Source organism: Equus asinus, chromosome 6 (genome assembly GCF_041296235.1).
Source record: "Equus asinus isolate D_3611 breed Donkey chromosome 6, EquAss-T2T_v2, whole genome shotgun sequence".
NCBI classification, from domain to species: Eukaryota; Metazoa; Chordata; class Mammalia; order Perissodactyla; family Equidae; genus Equus; species Equus asinus.
The window spans coordinates 80,802,467-80,829,453 of NC_091795.1; the positions used below are offsets into that span (position 1 = coordinate 80,802,467).

General features: G+C 53.6%; 2 protein-coding genes across 5 annotated transcripts in view; one reads left to right on the forward strand and one right to left on the reverse strand.

The window, feature by feature from the left end:
- The window catches only part of CIB4 (calcium and integrin binding family member 4), a 51,444-nt gene extending 41,732 nt beyond the window's left edge, over positions 1 to 9,712 (forward strand). For 2 of the 4 annotated variants that reach the window (XM_014843532.3, XM_070512428.1), the window contains 3 exons: positions 6,968 to 7,077; positions 7,972 to 8,060; positions 9,574 to 9,712. In XM_014843532.3, the coding sequence (XP_014699018.1) occupies positions 6,968 to 7,077; positions 7,972 to 8,060; positions 9,574 to 9,604 (230 nt within the window). In that variant the 3' untranslated portion in view covers positions 9,605 to 9,712. Of the gene's footprint in view, positions 1 to 6,967; positions 7,078 to 7,217; positions 7,488 to 7,971; positions 8,061 to 9,573 lie in introns of those variants that run through there. The other 2 variants (XM_070512427.1, XM_070512426.1) reach the window with 1 other exon arrangement.
- A 1,839-nt stretch (positions 9,713 to 11,551) lies between these two features.
- Positions 11,552 to 25,992, reverse strand: CIMIP2C (ciliary microtubule inner protein 2C). The gene is made up of 4 exons (XM_014843533.3): positions 25,867 to 25,992; positions 14,589 to 14,862; positions 13,433 to 13,545; positions 11,552 to 11,708 (listed from the first exon to the last, which is right to left on the reverse strand). The coding sequence occupies exons 1-4, from the start codon at positions 25,938 to 25,940 to the stop codon at positions 11,564 to 11,566; spliced, it is 606 nt and encodes a 201-aa protein (XP_014699019.1). The 5' UTR covers positions 25,941 to 25,992; the 3' UTR covers positions 11,552 to 11,563.
- Positions 25,993 to 26,987: the final 995 nt, after the last annotated feature.

Consider the following 26,987-nt stretch of genomic DNA (forward strand, 5'->3'; position numbering starts at 1 on the left):
AGTAAGTACAAATGAAATCACATACCCAAATTCAGTTGGCTTAGTAGTCCCTGCCTCCTATGCATTAGTCTTCCTCCTTCCTTACCCCCAAGTATTTCTGGGGGTCCCAGGGAGTTTCCAATGTATCTAAGGAGTTCTAGACCACTAGTCGCTGCTACATTCCGTCAGGCCTTCTGCCACAGAGCACTTGCTGCGCTGTCTCAAGCCTCTTCTGTCTCCTGTCAGTACTCTCCTGGACGGAGCAGCTCTTCTGGATGGAGAATGCTGGCCCAGGCTGGGTGCTCTTGTCTTAGCCAAGAGTCTTTAGGTTGCAGGTAACAGGAACTTACTGTGTAGAAGGCAAATGATGAAGAACAGGAGTGCATTAGCTTTCCATGCTGCATAATAAATTACCACAAACTTAGTGGCTTCAAATGACCTACATTTATAATGTCACAATTTCTGTAGGTTAAGAGTCCAGGCATGGTTTAGTTGGTCCTGTTCTTAGGTTTTCACAAGACTGCAATCAAAATTCTGGCCGGGCTGCATTCTCACCTGGAGAATGCTTGACTGGGGAGAAAACCACTTCTAAGCTCACTCCAGTTGCTGGCAGAATTTATTTCTTTGTGTCTATAGAATTTACAGCCCTGGTTTCTTGCTGGCTATTGGCTGGAGGCGGGCCTCAATTTCCAGAGGCTGACCTGTGCTCCTTGCCTCATGGGCCTCCTCACCCATGGTCACTTGCTTCTTCAAAGACAGCTAGGGAGAGAGTCTCTTGAGTCAGTATGCTGGAAAGACAGAGTCTTATCTGATACAACATATTGCAACCACAGAAGTGACATCCCATCACTGTTGCCAAATTCTGTTGGTTAGCAGTCCCCACCCACTCACATTAAAGCATGAACACCAAGAAGGACAGATCATCAGAGGTCGGGGGGCACTAGAGTTTATCCACCACAAGCAGTGTGGAACCTATGGAAGAATGGAGGCAGGCCTCCTGAGGGCCTAGGATGTAGCTGGCAAGTGATCAGGAAGCAAGACAGCTGCTTTCTCCTTTTCTCTCCATGGCTGTTTAGTCCCTCATCTCTGTTTCTCTCTGTTTACCTTCTCTTTCTGCAGATCTGACTTTTATGCTTCTGTGCCTATGGGCCAAAGACAACTACCCTGGCCCCCCACATGGCCTGGGGGCTTCACTCAGACTGACTAGCCACAAGCATCTGTTTCTCTTCCATTTTCCCAGGAGATGCTGATTGGCTCAAACAAACCAATGATCTAGCTGCCCCTGGGTTAGGTGACCAGCCTTCTCCAATCGACCACAGCCAAGAAGAAGCAGAGCCACATAAACAAACATGGCACCAGAGGCCTACCACTGGAGCGGGTGGGAGGATGGATGCTTCTCAGAGATGGTAAAGTGTAGCCTGGGCAGATGTCCCAAAAGATGTCTGTCTCAGACGTCTTTCCATGGCTCCCAGAGCTAAACAAACAAAAACACCCAAACCCTTCAGGGAGCTGGAAGAGCAGCAGGTTCTCTTCAGGCTCCAAGGCACAGGAGCCAAACTGTGTTCAGCTCAGAAGTGGGGAGAATGCCCTCACTCTCAAGAGGTCCGACTGAGCGCCTCAGGCCAGATCCAGGACCAGACACCACCTGTCCCTCACGGTCCTTGTATCTTCTTCCACCCTCCCTTTCCGAGCCCCTTGAGCGGTTTCCGTCCTCCTTGAGCTCAAGTACAAAAACAAAAAGCACAAAATCTTCGTGCAAATCAGCTGTGAAAATAGACACCCAGGGACTCTTCAACTCCAAGACCTCATCAGCTATACCCAGACAAACCCGAATTCTCTTTGGGCTGAGCAGATTTGTGACCTCGTTGACCTGTCAGCAGGATTAGAGATGGGACAGGGGAATCTCTAAGCCCGATGCCTGGCATGTGGTAGCTGCTCACTAAATTGAGGTGGGAGTGGCAGCAATGGAGGCAGAAGAGGAGGAATAAAAAGAAAGAAAAGGAGAAGGAGACGGAAGGGAGAAGACAGTGGCGGTAACGGCCACGGTGATCATTCTTAGCCAAAGCCCAAGACCTAACTCAGTGCTCTGAGCCCTCGTTACTCCAAGTGTGGCCCACGCATGAGCAGCATCAACACAGCCAGGAGGCTTGTTAGAAATGCGGAATCTCAGGCCCCACTGCCCACCTACTGAATCAGAACCCGCCTTGTAACAAGACCCCCGTGGTTCCTTGCACCTGGAAGTTTAAGAAGCGCTGTTCTAACCTGCAGGTTCTCAGCTGTGGCTCCCCACTGGAATCACCTGGGGGCTTTTTAAGACCTACAGCTCCTTGGGCCCCAGCTGCCGAGATGCGATGTGATGGTGCTGGGTAGGCCCCGTTCGTTGGCTTTTTAAAAGCTCCCTGGGTGATTCCACAGTGCAGCAGAGTTTGAGAACTACTACTCTGACCTACCATGTCAGTTAGGATTGCATTCAGTTATGTGGAAGAGCATCCACGTTTAAAAAAAAAGGAGCCTGGGATCAGGCAGTCCAGAGCCAGGGGCACAGCTCCAGGAAGTAACCCAGGGCCCCGGCTCCTTCAAGCCTCCTGATCTGCCATCTTTACTGTGGGACTGCTGTCCTCAGAGTCACAAAGTGGTTTTTGTGCCTGCAGGCATCTCATCTTCATTCCAGGCAGGAAGAAAAAGGGATGGGAGGAGGAAAAAGGGCAAAATGGACATTCAAAGGCACAGATTGTCTAGTCTTCCTTAGCAAACTTTCTTGGAAGCCCTACCCAGTCCCTTTGGCCATGACTATGTTATAACTTCATTGGCCAGAACTATGTCACATGGCCACACATAGAGGCAAGGAGACTGGAAAGCAGAGTATTTTAAACCAAACATGGTGTCAGCCTGAACAAGAATTGTAGTTCCATTAGTAAGAAGGAAGGGGGAAGTGATTTGGTGAAGAATCCAGCAAGGCCAATATACCTACCTGGGATGTGCCTACTGGGCTCCAGTTTCTGCTTTGAGGGATAGTCCTGGCCTCCAGCAGATCCATCCTCCTCTCGGCACCTCTGGGGAGACTTGTACTTGTCAGAGGCCAACATCCCAGCACCGCCTTCCTGCTCCCAACAGCATGGCCTCCACCAGATAGGAATTACCCTCGGGCAGCTGCCAGAGCACCAGCAGCAGACTTTCCCGCACGTTCCCAAGATCTGATGCAGTGACAAGGGATGCTGGTGGCTGGGAAAGGCAGGGAGGCAACCTCAGCTCTCGCGGGAACAGTAATGAAAACGTGCCCTGCCTCACTTGATCAAATGGGCTAATTTTTGTGAAAGTACTGTGCTGTCAATTGCAAGGAGTAACATGACAGAGAGGTTGGGATGATGATGGTAAGAGTGTTTTGGGGGGATGTGAGGGCTGAGCTCTGACTCTACCAGCTCTCTAATCTCCCCCATTGTTGGGAAACAGCAAGAGGAAGGCTCCCCCTCCCCAGAGTGGCCCAAGGATGCAGGCCCTGAGGCCGCATGGGCTGGCCAGTGGCCCAGAGCTCCCAGCCCCCAGCCCTTTCCCAGGCTGCTCTGCCCTTGCACCCCCAAAGGAGGGGAACAGTCCAGAACTACATTTTACTCTAGCAAATTATTCTGTTTCCAGATGGCTTGGGACCAAAGTAGTGTCACTTTGCTGCAGTCTCTGCATATGGAAGCTGGGCCAGCAGGATGCCTGGGGACACTGCGGGGTCTCTGGGAGAGGCCGCAGAGCTTATAACCAGCAGTGCAACGTCATTGTGGCTGCCTACTGCCTCCAGTCCCAGCGCTGGTCCCTCCGCCCCCTGACCCATGGCGTGTAATTGCAGAGCTGTGCAGGGAGAGCCTGGGTGAACGTGTCAGGCCGGAGCCTCCAGTCCCTGGGGCTGATAAACATTCAACCAGGGGAGAGCCACCTACTTAAGGAATGACGTGGTTAGTTGTACCCTCCACATCCATATCCTGCCTTGGGAACAGAGACAAAAGTCTTGGCTCTACCACTGAAGGATCCTGTGACATCCGCAAACTCACTCCTCCACTCTGGGCCCAATCCAGCTCTCGCTCTCACTCTTCAAGGCAGAATATTACTGTTTCTAAGGTTTACATTTTTAGTAGTTAATAATCATCAAGTGATACAGAATTGAGTCTTTACTATATCCAATAAACACATTCCATATGCCAACGCCACGCCAAGTGACTTACATGTATCTTCTTATTCAACCTTCACAGCAACTCTGTGGAGGTGCTGCTATCACCCGTTTTACAGATGAGGAAACTGAGGCTCAGATAATGAATTACTTAGGATTAAATTTAGTGGCAAATGACAGGGAACCCCAAGTGGATCACACAAGATAGCTTCCCAGATCACTGGCCACTACGTGCTCTGTCTCTAACACGGAGAATTCCAGGGCCACTTGTCCATGATGGTTCTGCAGCGCTGGGGACCCAGGTTCCTCCTATTTTGTCGCTTTATCTTGCATTCCCAAGGTCGCCTCATTGTCACAAAGGGCTACACCTTCTCTTTAAAGACATTCCCAGAAGTTGCCTGCGCCTCTTCTGCTTGCGTCTCTTTGGCCAGAACTCAGTTGTGTGGCCACAGCCAGCTGCAAGGGAGGCTGGGAAATGTAGTGATCATTTTAGATGGTCATCTGCCCAGCAAAAAATTGGGCACTTTATTACAATAAAATTACGAATGATTAATGGCACAGACTGCCCATAGAGTCACACTGCCTGGGTTTAATCTTGTCTCCATCACTTGCCAATGTGTGACCTTGGGTAGTTCATTCGCTCACTTAGCCAGCAAATACTCATTGAGTGCCTACTGTGTTCCAGGCATTGTTCTAGCAGCTAGAGATACAGTAGTGACCAAAAAGACGAGAACTTCTGCCCTTGTGGAATTGGCATTCTAGTGGAGGGAAGCAAACGAGCTAAGGAGCAGCACACACAGTGTGTCAGGCAGTATCGGTGCTGGGAGAGAGGCCAAGCAGGGAAAGGGGCAGGAAGGGCGATGTTTGACAGGTTCTGGGTAGCGCCCTGGTGAGAAGCTGGCCTTTGAATCAAGACCCAGAGGATCTCTGGGGTGAGTGTTCCAGTGAGGGGACCCCGGTGCAAAGGCCCTGAGGCAGGAGTGCGCCTCGCCTGAGGGAGGACTGGCGAGAGGCAGAGCGAGGGCAGGGCAGACCCTGGGCTTTCCTGTGGCTGAGATGGGAGCCTGTGAGAGAGGTGCTGGGGGAGGAATGAAGGACAATGAACGGGCTCACTCTGGCTGCTCTGTTGAGAACAGACTGAAGGGGGTGGAATGAGAGGCGGGAGACCAGCTGGGAGGCTGCTGTGGATCCTAGAGAGAGGCGACAGTGGCTGGACCAGGGCGGAGGCAGTGCAGAGGGGAGAGGTCATCCGGCTGGGTTTTCTGTCTCTTGAAGGTGGAGCTGGGAGGGTCTGCTGATCCCTCAGCTGTGGGGGACAAGGGAAGGAGACAGTCAAGGAGGACTCCGAGATCATTGGCCGAGTGACTTGAGGGTGGCGTTGCCCATTTGCAGCAGGTTTGGGGGCAGGGTGGAGGGCGCGTACCAGGAGTTTGGGTTTGGACGGACCTATCAGACCTGCAAGCGGAGAGGGCGGGAAGCAGGTGAATATACGCGCCTGAGGTCAGGAGGAGCCCAGGCTGGAGATGTAAATTTGGGATTCATCAGTGTATAGAGGATATTTAAAGGCAAGAGGCTGAAATGAGATTAAGGAAGTGAGCGTGGTTATTTAATCTCTGTGTGCCTCAGTTTCTATAACTGTCATGAGGATTAAGGCAGTGGAATATAAAGCCTTCAGACCATTGCCTGGCACATCTGTGTCTGCCATGGTGATAATGACTATACTTGACTAATTTATTGCATTTACTACATGGCTGATGAGTGGTGCAGGGACTGTGCTGGGTGTCCTAGGGGAGGGCTGCCAAGAATGTTGGTACAACCGTCTCATCCTGGCATTCAAGGCCCTTCGAAGCTCCACCCACCTCCCAGACTTAACCTCTGACCTTCTCCCAAGCCTCTGTTCCCCTCACAGCAGACTGATCACCCCAGTGCTGTTCTTTTTCTGCCACTGTCCCTAGCAACTCTGGCACCTCCTCCAGTTGCCATCTCTGAAGACCCAAGCCTTTTAGTCCTTCTTTTGATGCCTCGTCCTCCAAGAGTCTTCCTCATTCACACCCCCAGCCCCATCCAGAGATGAACAAGCGCATCCGGAAACCCTCAGAATCCTAGGCATGCCTGTTTCTCTCTTCCTGGAGCCAAGCTGCTCAGGGGCCCGATAGTCTCCCCTGCACCCCCAGCCTGGGAGCTCCTTGTGGGCAGGAACCAGCCCGATACGTCTCTGCGCCTGATGCAGAGTGACAGGAGCAGGCACGTGTGCCCAGGTCCTCTGGCTCCAAAGCCAGGCTTCCTCCTGCTCCCCAGTGCTGCCCAGCTTCCAGCCACCAAAAGACATGTGGCTCGTGAGGTCTGAGACTGGGATTTCCACAGCGTGGTGGGTGCTGTTGGACTCGGGGCCCAGCCAGCCAGGTCTGAATCCCCAGCCTTCCACTCGTTGGTAGTGTACACAAATCATATAACACCTCTGTGCCTGTTTCCCTTTGGTAAAGTGAGACTTACAAAAGGAGAATTGTGAAGATTCAGTGACCTAAAACAGGTGAAGTTCTCAGGACAAATCTGAGCAGGTAGTACCCAATCAATGCTTATTATTATTATTATTATTACTTTGGGTTATTAACCACCTTCTTCTGTGGCCTGCCCAGCTACTGCAGGGCCTCATCCCTTTGGCCTGCCCAGGTCTCACTGAGTCCTAGGTTCTAGGCCTACCTGGGCCCACTAGGTTCTGCGGGGCACCCCAGAGGCTGGTGGGAGTCTGTGGGGTCCTGGCTGGTACCGTGGCCCCCGGGACTCTTGGAGGCCAAGAGAGCCCACTTCCTCTCAGGCCCTGCCTCCTCTTTGCAGATTTTAATGAGAATGGCTTCATCGACGAGGAGGACCTACAGAAGATCATCCTCCGACTGCTCAACAGTGACGACATGTCGGAGGACCTGCTGACCGACCTCACGAGCCACGTGTGTACCTGGGGCTGTGGGGCTGCGGGTGGGGTGGGCAGGCCATCACCCAAAGCCCCTGGACGGCAGGCAGGGTGAAGTGCCCTGAGGGAGTGGCACATGGCTGGAGGCGACACCCCAATTTTCTGTCCTTCCTCCAGGATCATGACTCCCTTCCAGGGTCCCCAGAGCATTGTGACAGAGCCACCCACTCCCAGCTGCCCTCCCACCAACACTGCAGTCACTGCAGGCAGGGGGCCCAACAGCATCTTAGCATCAGAGGGACACATCACAACGTTCCCTTCCCCACGTCACCTCAGCACAACACAGTACCCAGATGCCCCAGAGTGACAGTCCAAAGCGTGGCAGGACATGAAGTCAGCCTTACAAACGCAAGACAGGGCATGGATCCATTTGTCCTGAGACTGTGAGAACCTTCAAGTGTTTTGGGCTGGACTGGAATCAGAAGCAAAGATAAAACCTGAGGGGTCATCGCTGCCTCGCCAAGCTGAGTGCACCTCTTGCAGCACAGAGCCCCAGCCTGTGCCTGAGTGACAGCAGTGCAAGATGTCACCCTGTTCACCCTCCCACCCATTCTCACTGCCAAGTTTGTGCTGGAGGCACTAAGAGGACTCTTCCCATGACGAGACGAGCCCACCAGGTCCCAGACCTCAGTGTACATAACCTCATCTCTCTGCACTTCCGTGTCCTCGCATGGGGTGAGGGGATAGCATGTGGAGGAGGAGAGTGCCTGCCTCACAAGGGGCAGGGGGGCTCTGGGATGTGTGTTGAGCACCTGGCAGGGAGCCTGACCTGTGGTAGCACTGGGCCTGCGGCACTTCTCCCGGAGCCCTCCGCTCCCATCTCACTTTCTCATACCGGTTCCTCTCTGGCTCTTTCCGCACCCCTGGCCAGGTCCTGAGTGAGTCGGATCTGGACAATGACAACATGCTGTCTTTCTCAGAGTTTGAACACGCAATGGCCAAGTCTCCAGACTTCATGAAGTAAGGCGTTCTGGAGTGGGGGATGCCCAGCACAGTGGGGGGCGGGAAGGGCCCCCCTAGCCTCCCCTCTGCCAAGGGGGCAGCCTTCCCAAGGAGGTCATGAGTTTTCAGGGCACTTTGCAAATTTTTTCAGAATCAGCAAAACTGGAGCTCTTGAGAAATTAGGTAACCTAGAAAGAGGCAGGGAGCAGGTGTTAAAAGGCAAGGGGGAGGATCGCTTTCCAGATCTGCAATGACGTGGGTGATGCAAACTTCCGGTGCTGCCCCTCCACAGCCGCCATCCCTGCAGCTTCTCCCAAAGCCCCCCGGGCTCCAGGACTGACCTTGGGAGCCGCCTTTGCCACTGCCAGCCTGCTCCCCTGCCCCGACACCCTCCAGCGGTCACTAGGAGGTGGGAATTTGCATGGGGGTGTGGAGATGCTGGTGGCAGAGCTCAGAGAAGAACTCAAGCCTTTCCAGACCTTGTTGCAGGCAGAAAGGGGCCTTAACGGTCTCATCTGGCCTATGAGATGATTGGCCATCTCCATATTTTCCTGGCCATGTTTCACAGTCTTGTTTGGAACCTTCCAGTTCTGGGAAACACAGCACCCCGAGAGGCAGCCCATTTCGTGATGGAACAGCCCCGCGAGAGCACCCTTCCTGTGATGAGCTGGCACCTGTGTGCATGTGTCTGCTACTCCTGGGCCCTCTTCTGCTCTTGGTCTCATAGTCTAGGTGATTTTGACAGCAAAGGATGCCCACTCAAATGGTTTAACAAGCCAATCAAAAAAGAACAAAGACAGCTAGAGCTCAGAGAACACCCCGTCAGGCACCCAGGATGGTGATTTTCGCTCTTCTCCGTGCAGAGTCTCTGCCCCTCTCCTCGGCAACTCAACACTTCACTCTATGTGCAAACCAGCATCTCTGCTTTGTCAGACATGAGGCCACACACGGCCTCCCCACAGCAGTAAAGTTCATATCTCCCTGGCTCCAAATGACCCTCAGTGACTCCTAAGTAATGTCTCTGAACTCAGACTCCAAATTTCCGGAGAGACAATCTGATTGGCCCTGCTCAGGTCAGGTGTCCACCCCTCTTCCAACCACCTGGCTGAAGGAGAAAGAGGACTCTCCATTCCAACATGGCTGCCACGGGGCTCTGGCTTGGGCAGGCTCTCTAAAAGAGAGTCCACACCGGGGACCACCCCAACCAAGGGTAATTCCTCTTCTTCCTTAACAGCCCAGCACAGAGCTGAGGCTGGAATCCTGTCCTCCTTGAGTTTTTCTTTGAATCTCTCTGATTTCTTTCTATTGGTTCCAGCACGACAATTTTCTGACACCCTTTGCATTCTAGTGATGCTAAAAGCAGCTTAAAGAAGGCTTTGGGTTGGCTTGGGAGATCTGCAAACTGGCCACCACGTGGAGAAAGGGACATGAGAGGTGGGCAAAGGTGTCTCTAGGACTACTGTGAACCCAAAAGTCAGAGGGCACGTCAGCACTGCAGGCTCGAGGTGGCTCAGGGAATTCTTTCTTTCAGCTCCTTTCGGATTCACTTCTGGGGATGCTGATGAGGCCACAAATACCTGACCTGGCGGCCCTGAAGGGGACCACTGGAACTTGGAATTCAACCCCATCCAGGTGCTGGGGGACTCTGAGTAGAAGTATGACTTTGTCCCTGCCCATCCCTCACTTCTAGAATATCATTTATTCAATAAAACAAAAGAAAAGCCTTTTCCTTACCCCATCAGTCCACCATTTTTTGAATGCAGGGTCACAGAGAAGTACTTTTTATTAACAACTGCTCACTCCAGGGCTTAGGTTTGCTGATGACACTCAGCAAGCTGGGGTGGCCAGTTTTTTTGAGGGCAGGGTTCAAATCCAACCTCATGTCACAGCAGGGACCAGACCAAATGCGATGCAGTTCACCAAGAAAATACGCGTCCTTCCCTCCCTTTGCTGGAGCGCCCCCCACCCCAGCATCTCTCCTTGCATCTCCCGGTGCAGGCTGTACAGAGATGTGCATGTAGTAGTCATTCCAGTTGGCGCCCGGCTTCCCAGTCCTCATTGAGGGAGAGGACATCTTGGCCCCACTTGACACCCGTGGGCCCTTGGGATGCAACAGCGTGTGAACAGCAATCAGTTTATTTGCTTTGCCATTCAGCCAAGTCCTGGAATGAATTTGGCCACCACAGGGACCGTTTAGGGCCCAACTGCTCAGGGACTCTGGGACACAGGAACAGCCCCTTACAGGGGTCTCTGAGAGCTGTCAGATGCCTATCTGAGGGGCACACGGTTTTTCTTGTTTACACTGTCCTCGGGGGAGGTGTCTAAACACTGGCTCCCAAGGGAAGGGCTGTTTCACCCTCTCATGTACTTGAACCTACAGTAGTCGCCTTGCCTTTAGGTCCAGACTCACCCATTGGGGGGGAATAAAGGCCCTGTTGATTGACAGAGTCCCTTGATCAAATCCAGGAGGTGCTGGAATGTTGGAGAACTCCTGTGGTATGGTGTGGATACACACCTGGCCTGAGGTCCCCATCGCAGTTCCTGTAAACTGAGGGGCTGTCACCCACAGCCTGTCCCCTGCAGGCAGGTGGCCTCCCAGGAGATAGGAAGCAGCAGCCTGGTGAGAGCAGACCCTCCAGACCCTGGACCTCTCAGGCCACCTCAGGCCTGTGACCTGGGAACCCTTTCGCGGGGTCGACTTCTGGCCTAGAGGCTCCTGAAACAGAGGTTCCTTGAAGAGTGGCTTAGTTCTAGGTCACTCTCTCCCGTCCCCTTCTAGAAACAGTCCCGGGGGTAGACGCCAAATCAGCCTGTCCATGCCAGTCTGGCCAGAATGCAGAACACGGCTGCTTTACAGAGTTTCTTCTCTCAAGCTCTACAGCGTCCTCTGGAATCCAAGGGCTGCGTCATCCCTGCCCCTCTGCCTCCACGTGGACCACAAGCAGGATGTGCAGTGAAAAGGGCTTGAGAGTCAGAAAGACCTGGGCTCAAATCCTGGCTGTGTCACTTAAGCTACGTGAACTTGGGCAACTTTCTCAACCTCTCTGAGCCTCAGTGTCTTTATCAGTAAAGTGGGGATAACGCCACCTCCCTCACAGGTCACCGTGTCGACAGAATGATGCTGGGGCGGGCCTCACACAGGAATTCCTTTGCATCTGACACCCAGTGCAGTTGTTCTGGGGTGACTTCATCCTCATTCTCAGAATGAGAATGGGACCAGTGGGAGCAGATGGGAAGTACCTCTGTACATGAGCGACCTGCCACCAAGACTCAGTCCTCAGTTCTACCCGCCTCCCCCTTGGAGGAGAGGTGTCCAGCAGGTCACTGGGCATGCTTTTTCCTGCATTGAACCCTTTGCACTGAGCTTTCCACAGCTCTTAAGACACAGTGCTCTGTGACCCTCAAGAGCTGTCCTGCTGTGCCAAATACTCCTGGGGCTCAGAGGAGAGGAATGGGGGATGGTCATGGCTAAAGATTTTATTCCAAAAGCCAACCCGGTCAGGCCCAGTGGCTCCCTGGCATCACGCTCTGAACTCAAAGTAGCAGTCTCTCTTCTGCCGCTCCTGTGGGGAGACCCTCTTCCCGGATGGGAACGTCTGGTAGGTCTTCAGGTTGTCAGGGGAGACTCTTAAAAGGTGCCACTTCTTCTTCGGGGTCAGAGGAGGCCTGGGGGTGAGGATGGAGCCATTGTTAGGCACTGTGCCGGGGCGGGAGGGCGAAAAACCACCACCTCAGCCCCACAGGCCCGTTCCCCTGCCTGTGTGGACACTGACCCTGCTAGCTGCCCAGCAGCCCAACATCTGATAAGTCACCCTGCATTTGAGATCAGAATGACTTCTATTTGCACCACAGGACAGTGGCTCAGAGTGAGGACGCGGGTGTCAGACAGACCTGGGATAGACTCTGGCCAAGCTCCCGTGAGAAGTGTACACATGTAAAATGGACTAATGCGGACCTCCCTCTTAGCTTTGTTTTGAGGAGTAAATGAGGCCATGCATATAAAGCTCTTAATATAATGCTGGATAAGGGGCAAACACTCAACAAATGTGATAAGAAATGGCGATGGTGGTGATGGTGATGACAGTGATAGTGATCGTGAAGATGGTGATGATGCTGATGGTGATGATGTCACTGGAGCTCAGGGAACAGCAGGGACTTGCCTCAGGCCACAGAAGTGATCAGGGGAATGGCTGAGTGCAGGCACTGACCATCTTACTCCCAATCAACTGTTGGCCCTTTGTGCTGGGCATGAAGCCATCAGCCGCAGTGCAGGCTGCCGGGCGGTTTGGAAGAAGAACGGAGGTGGGGTGTCCTGGGCACCCTGCAGCTGTGGGAGACGCAGATGCTGCCTGGAGCAGTCTCAAGAGGAGACCTGTCCCCAGAGAGGCCTCACACTGTCCTCAAGGACAGAATGGCTCTGAGCCAGCCCAAGGGGTGGAGATGGCCAGCCCAGAGTCCCGGAGCTGGGGTTGGGAGACTTTGGTTCCCTCCAGGTTCTGCTCCAACCAGACTTGCCACCCAGCACAAGTTCCTGAGACCATCGCTGAGCCTCAGTTTCCCAGATTATAAAACGGGCTCATCTATCTCACAGAGAGGAGCCTGTAGAGGCAGTTAAACCCGTTTCTTTAAAAACCATTAAACTCTGTGGAAAGGGTTGCCGCTTTATCAATAATGATGATGGCAAGGCTCAGGACTCTGGAGGCAAGCAAGGGGTCAGCATGGAGTTGGACACCCAAGACCTGTCCACTGACCTCCTGACACCCCCACAGACACCTTGGCAATACAGACTTCTGATCTCCCAGCCTGGACGCCAGGAGGGAGAGCAAGGAAACTGCATGCCCGGATTATCTCACAGGGCAGAGCTGGCCTTCCCTGGGAAAAGAAGCTCTCATGGATAAAAGCAGCAAGGGGCAGGCAGGGAGGAACTGTCATATTTTGTTAGATGGACAGTTGGACTTTGAAAGATATTTTTAAGTCCCTAGGAGAACACTTTCCCAGTCTGCACTGGGCTGGGAGGACCGATTCCCGGCTTTGTGTAGTGCCCTCCAGGACCACCAGAGGGCAGCAGCTCCCCGCTGCTGGAAGTGGTCATGTTCACGATTAGATGCATGTAGCTGCAAGGCTGCCATTGCAGGGGAAGTCTGCAGATTCAGGCCAATAAAGATTGTGGGTTTTGCTCCCAAACTCCCAGTGCATCTGGCTAGGAAAATGCTCTTCCAGATTCCACCCTCACTCAGGTTCCCGGCATCCCTCCTGAGGCCCTGACGCCCTTGCTCTATAACTCTGGCAACTCATTTCTCAGTCCAAATGTCTGTCTGCCTGGTTGAGAGCAGGTGCCCCATGTTCGTGTGTTTGCTGAATGTGTGGATGAAGGGAGGGCAGGCACTCACAGGTCGGTGGGGAGGGGGTACCGTTCCCATTCCCTCACAGGCAGCACGAAGTAGGGGACCCGGGGCACCATGCCTGTCTTGTCTCGATAGTACTTCCGATGCTGCTGCGCCATCTACAGCTCCACCAAGGAAGAGATGACAAGTTCTCAGGGTGCAGGAGTGACCTCAGGCACCTGCAGTTCCTGCCTGGCTGTACCTGGGCTGGGGGTGGGGGCCGTCTCCCCTAATGCCCCTGGAGGAGTCCCTAGTCAGGTGTCCTCTCGGAACCTCAGCTCCTTGTCTGTCTCATGGGGATACTGACAAGCACCACACTAGCTCTTTCTATGGAGAGTAAATAAGACCAGAGACCAGCAGAGGTGAGGGATGTGCAGCCCAGCTTAGCAGGTGGCCCAGGTAAGCTCCATATGGGTTTGTTTCTCCTTTTGCCCCCCTCCTGGACAGGGCATGCTCTGGGTAGAGCCAAGGTGGAGGGCAAAGGCCTTCCCAGGCCCACTGACACCACCCCAAAGCCCCTCGGAGTCTGACAGCATCAATCTGGTCCTCTCCCAGGGGAGCCTGCCTTTTCATACAGGTCTCCACCCTGAGGACCAGGAGGCACCTGTGTCCTTGAAATCAGGCTGGGAGGGATGTTGGTAAGAGAAGTGAGGGAGAGAGTGAGATTTCCAGGAATGCAGCAGGAACGCAGCAGAGAAAGAGCTCGGGCCCCCGCTAAGGTGAGTGAGCGCCTGTGGGGCCCACTGGGAGGTTTCCGAACCAGATCCATGGGGGCTTTAAGAGCCAGAGGAGCAGGACAAGAACAACAGGGTGTGGGCAGGTCCCCTCCATCTACCTCTCTCCCCCTGAGGGCAGTTAGGCTCCAGGCTGGGGCTGGGGTTGACTTGGCACGTCCTCAGAGGGCCCATGGAGCAGGGAAGTGTCAGGTGGGCCCCAGGTCCAGGTGGGCAAGTACAGCTGAGAGTGGACTTGGGCCTGGAGCTGGGAGGATGCCTCGTGGGCCCTTTGCACACGTGTGATTCATCCTATGGGTGAACCTTGGGCCTTTTTCTCAGGTAGGAGGTAAGCGAGGATCCACAGGGCCAGGAGGCTACTGGACAGAGGGAAGGGGGGTGGGATGCAGGCAGGGAGGGACGGCGGCAGCCAGCCTGGGGCAGCCCACCTGGTAGAACCACTTGAGTTCAGAGGAGCGGTCACTGTCCAGGTTGAAGCGGGTGTAGCTGGGGGCGCGCAGCCAGTGGTCCCGGGTGTGGGAGCAGTTACTCAGCACGAAGCTGGGGTTTGGGGAGAAGATGGTCGGAAAGTGGCCGCCTTTGCTGAAGGGAGTGTAGCTCTTCTCCAGGGCTGCGTTGCGGTGGTCCTGGAAGTACTTGAGGGTGGTGGCGCTATAGGGGGAGCCGAGGGAGAAGGCCACACTGGGAACATGGCCTTGGTACCTGTGATAGCAGTGGGGCAAGGGAGGGAGAGATCAGTGAAGGGCTCACTGGGGGTGAAGTCGGTGGGCCCCGCTGGCCTCCTCTGGGCCTCGAGAGGCTTCCTAAGGTGCACTGCCCACCTCGGGTCTCTGAGGAAGGACAAGTCAAGGAGACTCTGGGCCTCTTCCTTCCCCGGACCTCTAGGATGGTCATCTCTGCAGACCAGAGGCTTACACAGGGGCCAGAACACCTGGGTTCCAGTCCTGACCCCTCAGCAAGGCTACAGGCAAACCACTCTCCCTCAATGGCCCTCTGTTTACTCAGGGATCAGCCAGACGATGCAGGGGCCTCCAGCTCTGACATTCTGCAGTTATCTCATTAAAGGGCAGAGAGAATATGAGAAGAAGTTGGTGGGGGCACAGCATTGAAATGTGACGAGTGTCGGATGTATTATGGCCGAGACCTGGGTTCAGATGCTGCAGCGTCACTCCTAGAATGACAACGACCTCACAAGACGCCACTCAGCCGGCCTGCAGAGCTCCACCAGGCTTCAGGAGCTCCGAGAGCTTTAAAAGGACCCTCTGTGATCAAGAAGGCCAGTGAGAGGGACAGGAGACTGGCGAGCAGAGACTCCTGGGGACATAGGACAAGCAGACACAGTGCACTCAAGAACCCTGGTTAAGTGAGGCTCACACAGAGAGCCAGACTTGTCTTGGCAAAGCGAGAGGAGAGTCATGGACATCAGAGAGGGTAAGCGTCAGACTCTGGGCCCACAACAAAGATCAAAGCTTTTCCGGTCAGCACGCCTGCCCGAGGGCTTCCCTGTCGCTCCTCACCCTCTGACACCCAGCCCTGCCCCCATGATGCCACTGAAATCGCTTTTGATGAGGTCATCAGTGGCCTTCCTGCAGCACTGGGCATTGTTGCCCTCTCTTCTCGAGACACAGTTCTTAGTATTTATCACACTGTTCTCTCATTTCTGTTGGTTTTCACCTACATCTCATTCCTTCTCAGTCTCCTTCTCATGATGCTCCTCTTCTGCCCATTTCGTTTGGGGTCTGTCCTGGGCCCACACAGTCTTCCTAGGTGATGGCATCCAGGCCATGGCCTTAACCTTTACCTGTGTGCAGATGACCCCTGGTCTGCATCTCCAGCCCAGAAGTTCCCTCCAGCTTCAGACTCCCGTAAAAAGTTGCACACTAGACATCGCCCATGGATGTCCCCCGGGCGTTGTCTCCCACCCTCTCCATCCCCAGCAGTCTAGTCCATCTCGATGAAGGCCACTCCCAGATGTCCAAGTCAGAATCGTGGTCATCCATCTCCCTCAGCTTCACCCCTCACATCCATGCAGTCACCGCGCCCTGCAGCTCCATCTCCACCAGCTGAGCTCTAGCCACGTCACCTGCAGCCTGGACCATGGCAGCAGCAGTCTCCCTGTTCTCCTAACTGCACACGGCACCTCCAACCCACTTTCCATACTTCAACCAGATGGAGCTTTCTCAAGTCAAATCCTCAGCACGGCCTTCAGGGCCATCTGTGATCTGACCCCTGCCTCCCTCTCCAGCCCCACCATCAACCCTACACCCTGGGCGTGAAGAGCCATTTGCAGTTCTCTACTGTGACTGCTCTTTCTCCTCCCTCCCCTCTTTCTTCCTCTCCTTCTCCTCTGGGTTCTTGCTCTGTGCCTCCCGTCAGCGGGAATGCCAGGTCTGTCCTCTACCACCTCTGCTCCTTGCCTCCCAGCACTAACTGGTCCTTTCAGACTTGCCTAAATATCACTTCTTTGAAGAAGCCTTCCTCATCACCTCTTCTAAGGCCGGATGTGTCCCGCACTCTGTTCCCATTGCACCCCAAAACCCCTCCACCAGCCATATCTCACTCGGTGCTATTGTCTGCTTCCATCTTTGCCTCCTCTGCTAGACTGGGAGTTTCTTGAGGACAGAGCTGGATCACGTCTTACTTATCTTTGGACCCCCTGTTCTCAGTACTGGGTCTGGCACATGGTAGGTGGGTAGGAAATGTTTATCGAACAAACGAGAAGATGAGTGGCTGACGTGCTTACAGTACCAGTGACGCTTACAGTTGGACCTACACACACAAACCCCCGAAGACCAGTGGCCATGCTCCCAGGACCTCCAATACATCTCCTGAGACCACCCACCGTGATTCTTGCCCTCAGCTGAGTTCCCTTACCACACATCGAAGCTCCATGAAGCCAGGGAGCCTGCCAGGCCATTGCAACCCGTGGGCTTCTCCATTTTAGGAGCTTGTCCTCCATGGGAGGCTAAAGAACACTGAGGTCTTTGAAGTCAGTGCTTCAGTAATTAGCTCTGAGGGCTGCTTCAGGCCTCAATCGCCTCCCCATAGAATGGGTGTTGGACTAGAATTAGATGGCCGTGCGTGATTTCCTTCTTTAATCTTCAGGTGAAAGGCAAGAAAATTCAGCATGGGGATGACTGATAGGCCTTCCAATTGTTTCTCACTGTAGGCAAAATACAGTCCTTCCTGGCTCCTGTCCTACCCCCCTCAGCAGCTCCACCTTCCAGGAATCCTGCAGCATTGGAGGTTGCCCAGGCCCGAGCAGGCCGAGGAGGGGAAACCCTCCACTGGACTCCAACCCTCCTCCAGCCTCCTCTTTCGTGTCCCTTGGCTTCTCTCTGCCATTGATCCCATGACCCTGGGGGTCCTAACCCTCTCCCACCTGCCTCTGCCCTTCTGCTGGCCCCTCCTGTCTTCCTTGCTGGTGGCCACATCACATCTCTAAGGAACACTCTACCTTCTGCTTTTATTTCTTCCTCTCCTATTCTTGCCTTGACCTCCCTCAGTCTGACCTCTGACCCACCACTTAAATGTGAACCTGTACTTTTTCATTAACGTCACCTAAGATCATCCAATTGCCAAATCCAATGTCCTTGGCTCACACCACCTCTCTGTAACACTCACACTGATGAAGAAACTGATTTGGAAGAAACATAACCTGACAAGTAGAAGCAGAGCTCCTGAGAGTTCTTTGTGTTATGTCTGAAAACCAATCAAAACATAAATCAATGATCAAGAAGTCAAAGACAAGTGGTAGGCAGATGCTCCTTCCTTCACGCCGGTGAGTCCTTCCTTGTGGAGGGAGCTCCCCGCGGAAGTGTCTCCGTCCCGCACCTGCCCTTCCACATTGGAGGTGGAGGAACATCTGCCTGGTGGGTTGAAGGGAAAAAATGGGGCTTGCTGAAGCCCACCACTCCCTCCCCCTTTTCCTTGGAAGTGAGGAAGCCCACACTGCTCCTCCATGCCCTGTTTTGGGTGGACACACTCTGCCCTTCAGGAAGAAAGCCTGCCCCCTCCAGCCCTGCCATCTCACCCTGCGGTTCAGCGTCAGCCCCGCTCTCCTGTATCAGCCTTCACTCTTTTATCTGACTTCTCAAGTGGTTCAGAACGTAGGGAATGAAAGTGGTGCTGGTCATCAGGTGCTGCCAAACTCCAACAAAAAGATAACACGGTGACAGAATGAAAACTAAAGAAAGCTTGTCGACAAGATTCTGTAGGGAAAAGAGCATGAGCCAACAATAGCAAACTGGCCAATGAGAGCCAGCCCGCACGGCCTAGTGGTTTAAGTTCGGGGCAGTCTGCTTCAGCAGCCTGGGTTCGATTCCTTGGCATGGAACCACACCATCCGTCAGTAGCCATGCTGTGGCAGAGCTCACATAGAAGAACCAGAAGGACTTCCAACTAGAATTACAACTATGTACTGGGGCTTTGGGGAGGAAAAAGAAAGAATTCTCTTTAAAAAAGCCAAAAAAACTGGTCATTCAGTATAAAGGCAGCTGCTGGCCCTTTTCGGCATGAAAGAACTCTGGAAATAAAGAACCCATAGGCTTTTCAGTGACAAAATCCTGCCAACTGGGAGGATTCAACAGAAAAAAATACTCAGTAACGTAGAAACTCTGTTGGAATGACTGGTGGTTAGGTTCAAATCTACTTAAGGGGAGAACTAGGAATAGCAACTAGGTGAAGGCTGGTTGGAGAACAGAATGTAAATGTTATAAAACCTGTCCAAGTAAAAATAATTTAAGCAACAAAAATTGAGGAGCGGGCGGAGGGGAGATGGGAGTCACTTACTAAGAATTTCTAAAGCAGAGTCAACCGATGACATTTAAAATTGAAACATTTATTTTTAAAAAAACCCCACAATATAATGACTCTGACTCTTCAATGGTTTTTATCCTCTCTCTCTCTCCCTCTCTAGATCTTCAGAGGGTTCTTTTAGGAACTAATATCTAAATATGTAAAATGAGTTCACATTTATGTAAAGTCTAGGTATTCTTCCATTTCACTTCTGTGTGTTTCTCTTCAGTTAGGTTCTAATAAGATTAAATTTCATGTTTTCCATTTTGAAACAGCAAATATAGTATGAACATATTTTTATAAAATTGCTTCGTCTACCTTTCTCACCATCCATTCATCCACCCATCCATCTAGTCTTTTCTCTGAATATACACATAAAGAGAAACCCAGAATGAAGTTCACCAAATGCCAATCCTGCTTAATTCTAGGTGTCTAGATTTGGGGTGGTTTGTTGCTTTCTTCTTTGTATCATTTTTTTAAAAAAGAGAATCAGATGGCCTTAAGAGTTACTTTATTGGAACCTACTGCATGCTGGCACAATGCTAGGTGTTGGGAATTCAAAGGGCCGCACAGCTCAACCCTCCTTCCTCGAGCCTAGCCCCTCACACAGTATTCATTGAGTCACGGGCTGTGGGAGCGTGGCTGTGCTGGTGGTCAAGGCTCTGACGCTATTAAACACACAGAGGGACGGCCCATTCCCACGGGGGAGGGAGCATCGGTGGAGCTCCATGCAGAGTATCCCTTGGGTGAGGCTTTGAGGAAAACCTCAGTGTGGAGGGGGATAGACTGGAGTCTGGCTCTCTTCCCCTGCTCACCTTCTAGGTGCTGGTGTTGCCTTCAGGGTCCTCTTTTCAGGGACCCTCTCCCTTGGGAGACGGCGCCCATGTTAGACTTCCAACACCAAGGACACCCAGATCTGTGTCTTCAGCCCCAACCCTTCTCCCAGCTACAGATCCACACACCCGGCTGTCCACGCAGGGCTTGCCCATGGGTGCCAGACGCAGCACGACTGAAACTGGCCTGCTACTCCTCCCTTCCTGGTTAACGCCACGCCACCCACCAGAATCCCCCCGAATCCGGGAATCACCCTCCCACCCTCCACACCTAGCCTTTCCTAAAGTCCTGCTTTTGCTCCCTGCTTCACCATTTTCCCGCCACCCTCCTCCGTCCCACTGCCACAAGCCTGCCTCTTCACTCCCCTGAACAGTCTCAAATCTCCTACCTAGTTTCCTAGACCAAGTTTCACCCCCTCCAGCCTGTTGTCCACACTGACGCCAAAGCGATCTTTCACGAACACAGGTCAGATCACCATGGCTCACCTCTCTCTTCTCACCCCCCACAGGCGCTCTATGCCCGAAAATGTTACATCTCTGGGACCCCACATGCTCTCCAAGCCTCCAAGGCCTCACAGACCTTCCCTCCACCTGGGATGCCTATCTCCTCCTGCCCCTTGGGGCATTTCCTGCTCCCTCGCAGAGCCAGGGCTCTGCGCCACCTTTCAGGATGGCACACCCTCTACCGAGTATTTCCCCTTCACATCAGAATTGTCATCCTTCATCCACACTCAGATCCACATTAGTTCATCTCTTCTGCTAATCTGTGTTCTCCTTTATCCTCAGCACCTACACAGCACCTGACACGTGACAAGCGCTTAATAAACGTTCACTGGAAGAGGCAGAAGTCCAGAAACCCAGGGGCACCAGGCCCCGGAACGCTGTTTTAAAAGGGGCAAAGCTCTGATGTGCAGAGTGCGTGCTGGCACAAAGCATCCCACCCACAAGGGCGTTTGGGCTCCTTGGAAGAAAGGAGCTATAGAAACATGACGTGTTCCTGTGACTCTTCTCTTTGCCACCCCCAGGCTCTCTGCCATACTCCTCCTCTGCTCCCTGCTTTTCCGCCTTCTTTGAATGCCGAGATATTTGCATCCCAATAGAATAGACCTCTCCTCCGCAATCCTAAACTCGGTCTTGGATTCCGGATTCCGTTCAGAACTTGCTGCTCGGGGAGGGTCTGTGTGTATGCTCGCACGTGCACAGGTTCACTTAGTTAGCACTCAGCGGGGAGGCCATGGCTGGCTCAGTCTGTCTGTTGTATGCAGTTGCATTTGTGTGTCTTGGGCATGACCCCATGCAGTTCCATAGAAGAGCCTTCCCGAGGCCCATTTGTGTTGTTTGTGTGGCGGGCGAAGCTGCAGAGAACAGAGGGGAGTGGCAGGTTTCATAACCGGGCACCAAATAGTCTCTATGGCACTGCCACCCCTCCTCCTTGACCCTTTCACCTGTCCCTGCCACTCGCCCACCAGCATATCACACAAGCCAGGAGACTGTGCTGAGCTGGTCCCTCGGTGACGATCGCATGTGCATGCTAAAGTCCATTGTGGTTCCAGTGCGTACAGGGAGCCGTCCCTCCCTGCCTCTTAATAGCAATGGTTGGCCCCATAGCTAACATTAAAATTAATTACCATGAGCCATCCGGGATCCCATGAGCAGCCTTATTAACTAATTAACTTGTTACTATTCAACATGTCCTCATTCCACAGGCACCCTCTTCTCCACAACACTTTCTGCTGCGTACGGTTCTGATCAGACCCTTCCCCTGGGCAAAAACTTTCAAGGGCTCCCCATTGCCTGTGAAATTAAGAACGAACCGGGCCAGGCACTCAAGGCCCCGTTTGACATGGGCCCAGTGAGAGGTCTTTCTAGTCTTATCATCTACTTCCAGGTCGCAGCTTTTCTACTCCAGCCAAACAGGCCACTTGCTGCTTTGGAAGCATAAGCTGCCAGTACCTGCACCCTAAGCCTCTCCTCAGGCCGTCCCCTCCATCCGGAACCCACCTCTCTCCTCCCACTGTGATCTTACCCATCCTTCAAGGTACGTCTCAAGTACCCCTTTTCTGGAGCCTCTTCTGACCCACCCATAGACCATGCCTGTCCCCTCCACTGAACTGCCTTCACTCTGTGTGCCCTCACGTCTCCAGTCACCCTCGGCTGTGCTGTAGTTCCCCGGGCCTTTAGCATAGTCTTTCCTCCTGAATTATAAGCTCTGCAGGGAGAGAGGGCTGAATTCTACTCCTATTTGCATCCCTGGCATTCCTGGCGCTCAGTAGACGCTCTGCAAATATTTGTTGAATTGAACTGACAAATGAAGGCACATTTTTAAGGGCTGGTGATTCTTCTGGAGAGAAGGAGGGTCCCTGTTACAAAGCCCAGGTCTCCAGGGGCCCCTGACCCCCTCTTCCTAGGAAGGCCCCTGAATTCCTCAGGGGTGGTGCGTGAGGCATCATTACCTATCTGGGCACAAGGGGTCTCCTACTTCCTCCGGGGCAGGTGGCCTTTGTTTCGTGCCCCAGATGCCCTGGCCTGTCTTCGGGGCGGCACCTCCAGTGACAGGGCCTGGGCTGAAACGGAAGGGGCTCCGGAAATGCAACGGCCAGATCCTCCTTTCCCCTCGCCTGGCCCACACGGCTCTCACCCTGAGACGTGAGGTCTCAGGCCTGAAGAAGCCAGCAGGAACAGATGGTGGTGTATACGAGGCAGCTGGGACTGGCTCATACTGGCTCAAGAGAGCCGATTACTAAATCTTGAGGATTTTTGTGAGCCCATTGTTAAACGAGCCAGTATTAATAATTAAATTATATAAAGTTACAATTAAAGAAATTATATGGAAAACAAAGGTGATAAATATTCAAAATGCACCACTACCTAATGCTGTAATTATGTTTTACTATTGTCTGTGTTCTTGAGGTTATGCACGTCTGCCGTGTCTGGATGGGGGAATTACTGTGCAGTGATGTGCCACGGCACATTTCTTCCCAACTCTGTGCGTGACACCATGTTGACAGCTTGAAGTCAGCTACGGCAGGAACATTTATCCCACAGAAAATGGGTGAATGCTCCAGATCAAGGCTTCTTCCCTCCAGAGAGCTGGTTGTTAGACATTGACCAGTGCACCACTGGGTGTGCAGGTCTATTGTACTGGGATTCTGGCGAAAGGGACACAGCCACCTTCGTAGGACCACCCTCTTGACAATGGCAGGTGTGGAATGCACTGGTTTTAGGGTCCCAAGGTCCCTGAGGCCCAGACCCAGCTCAGCAGCTGCCGTCCCAGGCAGATGGAGAGGGGCGCTGGGGCGCAAGTCCCCCCACCCTCACTCCTGGTGAGAGCTCTGGGCAGGAGCTCTGCGCCCCAGGGGCAGTAGCAGTTGGGCACGAATGAACGCAGAATGGCAGGTCAAGTTCTGGACTGAGAGCCTAGCGAGGTGTGATGGGAGGCAGAGAACAAGGGGATGGATACCACCGAGATCTGACCTGCAAGGAGGAGGCACAGAGTCTCACTGAGGCCAGTCTCACTCATTACAAAGCCTTACAGTCCCAGGAACTCCAACGCAAGAGTTCCCTGCTCACTGCAGGGATGGCACACAGGCCAGACAGTGGCAAGGTGCCTGAGGGCTGTGCCACCTGGAACAGCAAGAGACCAGACGGAGCACCCTGGCTGCCTAGTCTGAAGACCAGTGTTCTATTTCCCTCGGTACCTAGAATCAGGCCTTGAACGCTGCAGGATCAAAGTAACCATAATAGCTAACAATTGGAGGGGTGGGGGAGCCGGGGTTTTGAAGTCACAAAGACATGGCTGGGCAACTTGCTGAATGACCTTGGCAAGCTGCTCATTTCTCATCTGGGTTGTTGTGAAGATTTTTTTTTTTTTTAAGTTTGTAAAGAGCACAGCACAGTGGCACACAGTCAGTGCTCATACATGGGGGCTCAGGCCAATACTACGGGGCGTCAGGAACCTGGTTCCAGCCCAGCTCTTCCATCACCAGCCTGGGGCTCAGGCAAGTTCCCCTCAGACCTCAGTGATGGCATCTGGAATGGGAGGGGGCTGGGCTACATGATCTTGGAGGTCCTTACCACTGTCAGTATTCTCTGCCTCTCTGAACTAAATGGTAAGGGGATGATTTGAGTGTCAGAAGAGACTGGCTGTGCTGAAAATCCTGTGATTAACGTTTTAAAAGACACACAAAAATAATAATTATCCAAGTGTGGAGGGGAGTCTTGGATTCTTTCATTAAATTAACAAAATTGCCAATGAGGTAGCATTTAGAAACATAAGACGACTCAATTCATTCCTCATCGTTGGGGATTTTTAAGGAGAGCATATCCCTCCCAGAAAGATCCAGCTGAGAAAGCAGCAGATACAGGCTCAGCCGTTCAAACTCGCTCGTCCGGGCTTGGAGCCTCATTTATGATTCACTTGTTATCACAATTTCTAGATCAATCACAGGACAGGGAGCTCCAGGGAACTGCCGACAAGTGGCACTGACAGACAAGCATCCTGGGATTGCTTCTGAAACATGCAGCTCCCTCCCCAGCAGCCCGGGACAGAGTGGGGGAGCTGTGGGGGAGGGTTAGGTGCCAAGTGGAGACAGTGGGGGTCTTAAGAAAAAAACATATCAGTGTATAAAATCAAACCTCATGATAAAAACCCAGAATTTATCCAAGGCTGCAAAGATGGCTTTGAACCAAACCTTTTGTATTTGCACCAGACTGGGAGCCCCTCAAAGGCAGCCCCCTACTTGTTTGTCTTAACACAACACCTGGGACATCCCAAGCACTCAAGGAAGGAATGAAAGAATTAATAGGAAAATCCTAAGTCACCTTTCCTAACACACCTGGGTTGACTTCCGGAAGACCTGATGAATCAGCTTTGTCTGATGGGAATGGAGGTAGTGTTTGAGCTCCCCAAGGCCCAGAGAAAGGTCCTGTCTGCAAAGAGGCCGGAATAAAACCACAGCACCAGCCCCTAGTTACCACACTACTTCCGTGTGCAGAAATGATTTTAATATTACAGGTCTTGATTATTCTGCTTCAAAACAATCCAACCTTCATACAAAATATACTGTGAGGTCTTTTCCTCCTTTGGCAGTCTGTTGGGTTTGCAGGAGAGAGCACGTAGGTTTTTTTTCACCCACATGGAGACCCTGCCCGCAGAATTCTCGAGACATTAATTTCATTCATTCATTCTATACAGATGTGCTGATACTGTGCAGGTTGCTTCTCAGAATCTACCTCCGCCCTCGATGCCCTCGTTGAAGGAGAGAGAAGACAATCGTACACCCCAGAAGAGCAGGTTGGGAGTGGAAATCTCGGACACTTTGGGAGAAAGGGCCAAAGAATGGAAGGCAACAGTCAGACTTGCATCTTCCATGTTTGGGGTTTGAAAACACCCAGAGAAAGGAAAGGGAGGTTTGGCCCCACGTCTGAAAACGCTGAAGGCAAGGCAGCTCTAGGGGCTGGCATGCTTTCAAAGCCAGCATTCTGGGAGGATTAACCGAGATCAGTGGGAGAACTGACCACAGCGGATAGTGCACCCTACTACACATTACTGCTCATCCTGCCTCGCCAGATTCTTCGACACCCCCCACCCCGGGGACCGCCTCCCCGGTCTCCTGCGCTCCTTGAACCGAGAAATACTTATTTCGCGCTAATCCTCGGCGCCGCGCCGGGTGCTGCGGGCTGGAAGAGCCTGCTCCTGTCTCGGGACTCCTCCCACTCTCGCTCCCGCCTGCGCGTCTCCAAAGCCCCGAGCCAGCGCGGTGTCTGCCTCTCCTCCCGCTTACCCGGACCCCATCCACTGTTGTCTGGGTGGGCTCGGCGCTACTAGGGACCGACGTCCCACGAAGGGGGATCGGCAGCCCCCGCGCGCGCTCAGCCACTGCCTGCTCTGAGAGCGTGCAACCCCGCGAAGCCCACAGAGCCGGGGGAAAAATTGGCGCCCGGGTGCCTTCAAACCCCGAAGGCGCGGGGGCGGCTTTCGACCACCGACGAGGGGTTTTGCGCAGGGGGAAGGGGGACGCCCCCAGGGACTCTGACCGGCAGGTTCAGGCGGGGCGCGGGTGGGCGGCGGCCTTACCCGGGCACGAGGCCGAGGGGCACGTAGGCGGCATTGAACTCGGTCGGGAGGGTGCCTGCGCTGCGAGAGGCCATGGTGGGTGCGGCGAGCCCCCGCGCTCGGGCGCTCTCGGCCGGACGGTAAACAGCCCGGGGTCACCCGGCAACCGCGCGCCTGGCAACGCCAGTGGGGCCGCACTGCCGCCGAGTTCTCGGCCCCGCGCCCCGCTCGCCGTCCTCTTCCTAGAGCAGCCCCGGCAGGGCGCGCCCAGAAGATGCCCCGCATCCCCGCGTGCTCTGCTGTGGACCCCGCAGATCGCCGCTGCCGCCCAAGTTCAGCTTTCACATCCAGGAATGGGCTCATCTCCGAGCTTCACCGCCGGCCGGGGTGTGGTGACGCTGAGATGCGGGACAGAGGTGGAAACTCGGCGGGGAGGCCGGGCTGGATGCGCCCTAAGTGTCCTGTCCTCTGCAGGACTCGCGGTGACCCGGCTTGGGACGCCCTCGCTTTGGAGGCGGCGCAGGGGCCCCAGGAGCCATTCCTCCCCTATGCTGTCCGCCACGCCCCAGATCCCCAAGGGGCGGCGTTTTCTCCTTTTAATCTCTGACTCTCCCTGAGAGCTTCCTTCTCACCTCGTCTTGCCCCTGAAAATACTCCACAAAAGTGGCTTATAAGTAAGAGGCAGAAAGCAAATCGTGAAAAGGTCTGGGGGTGTGATTTACGATGGTGCCCAATTCCGCGGTTCGGTGGGGCCTGCCAATCCACAGACTTGGCGTGTTTGCTCCAGAGCGCAAACCTTCGGAATTCCAGGTGAGGTTTTCTTTGTAATAATGCCTGACTCCTGTAAGTGGTTGGTGACCCCACGCCCGCCAGGATTTCTCCAGTGACCTTCACATCAGCCCTGGGCCTTGTGTAGAGCAGGGCAGAGCCTTAGGTCCTTAATTGGGAGGTGACATGTGATGACAGCCTCCAAGGCGCCAAGCTCTTTGTGACTTGGACCCCAACCTGCTCCCCTCAGCTCCCCTTCCACAGTCCTGGCATCAGTAAGAGCACTGGGCAGTTCACCCTCGTCCTTTGCAGTCTTGTTTCACCCTGTCGAATGAGAAGTGTCGTTCTCACAGTTTGACTCTGTAAATGGCATG

Excerpts from the sequence above, each read along its gene's own strand:
- CIMIP2C (XM_014843533.3), bottom strand. The coding sequence starts at position 25,940 with ATGGCCTCTCGCAGCGCAGGCACCCTCCCGACCGAGTTCAATGCCGCC. Across the intron at positions 14,863-25,866 it reads CCCCTCGGCCTCGTGCCCGG|GTACCAAGGCCATGTTCCCA; the intron begins GTAAGGCCGCCG and ends CTGCTATCACAG. Across the intron at positions 11,709-13,432 it reads TACCCCCTCCCCACCGACCT|GCCTCCTCTGACCCCGAAGA; the intron begins GTGAGTGCCTGC and ends CCTCACCCCCAG.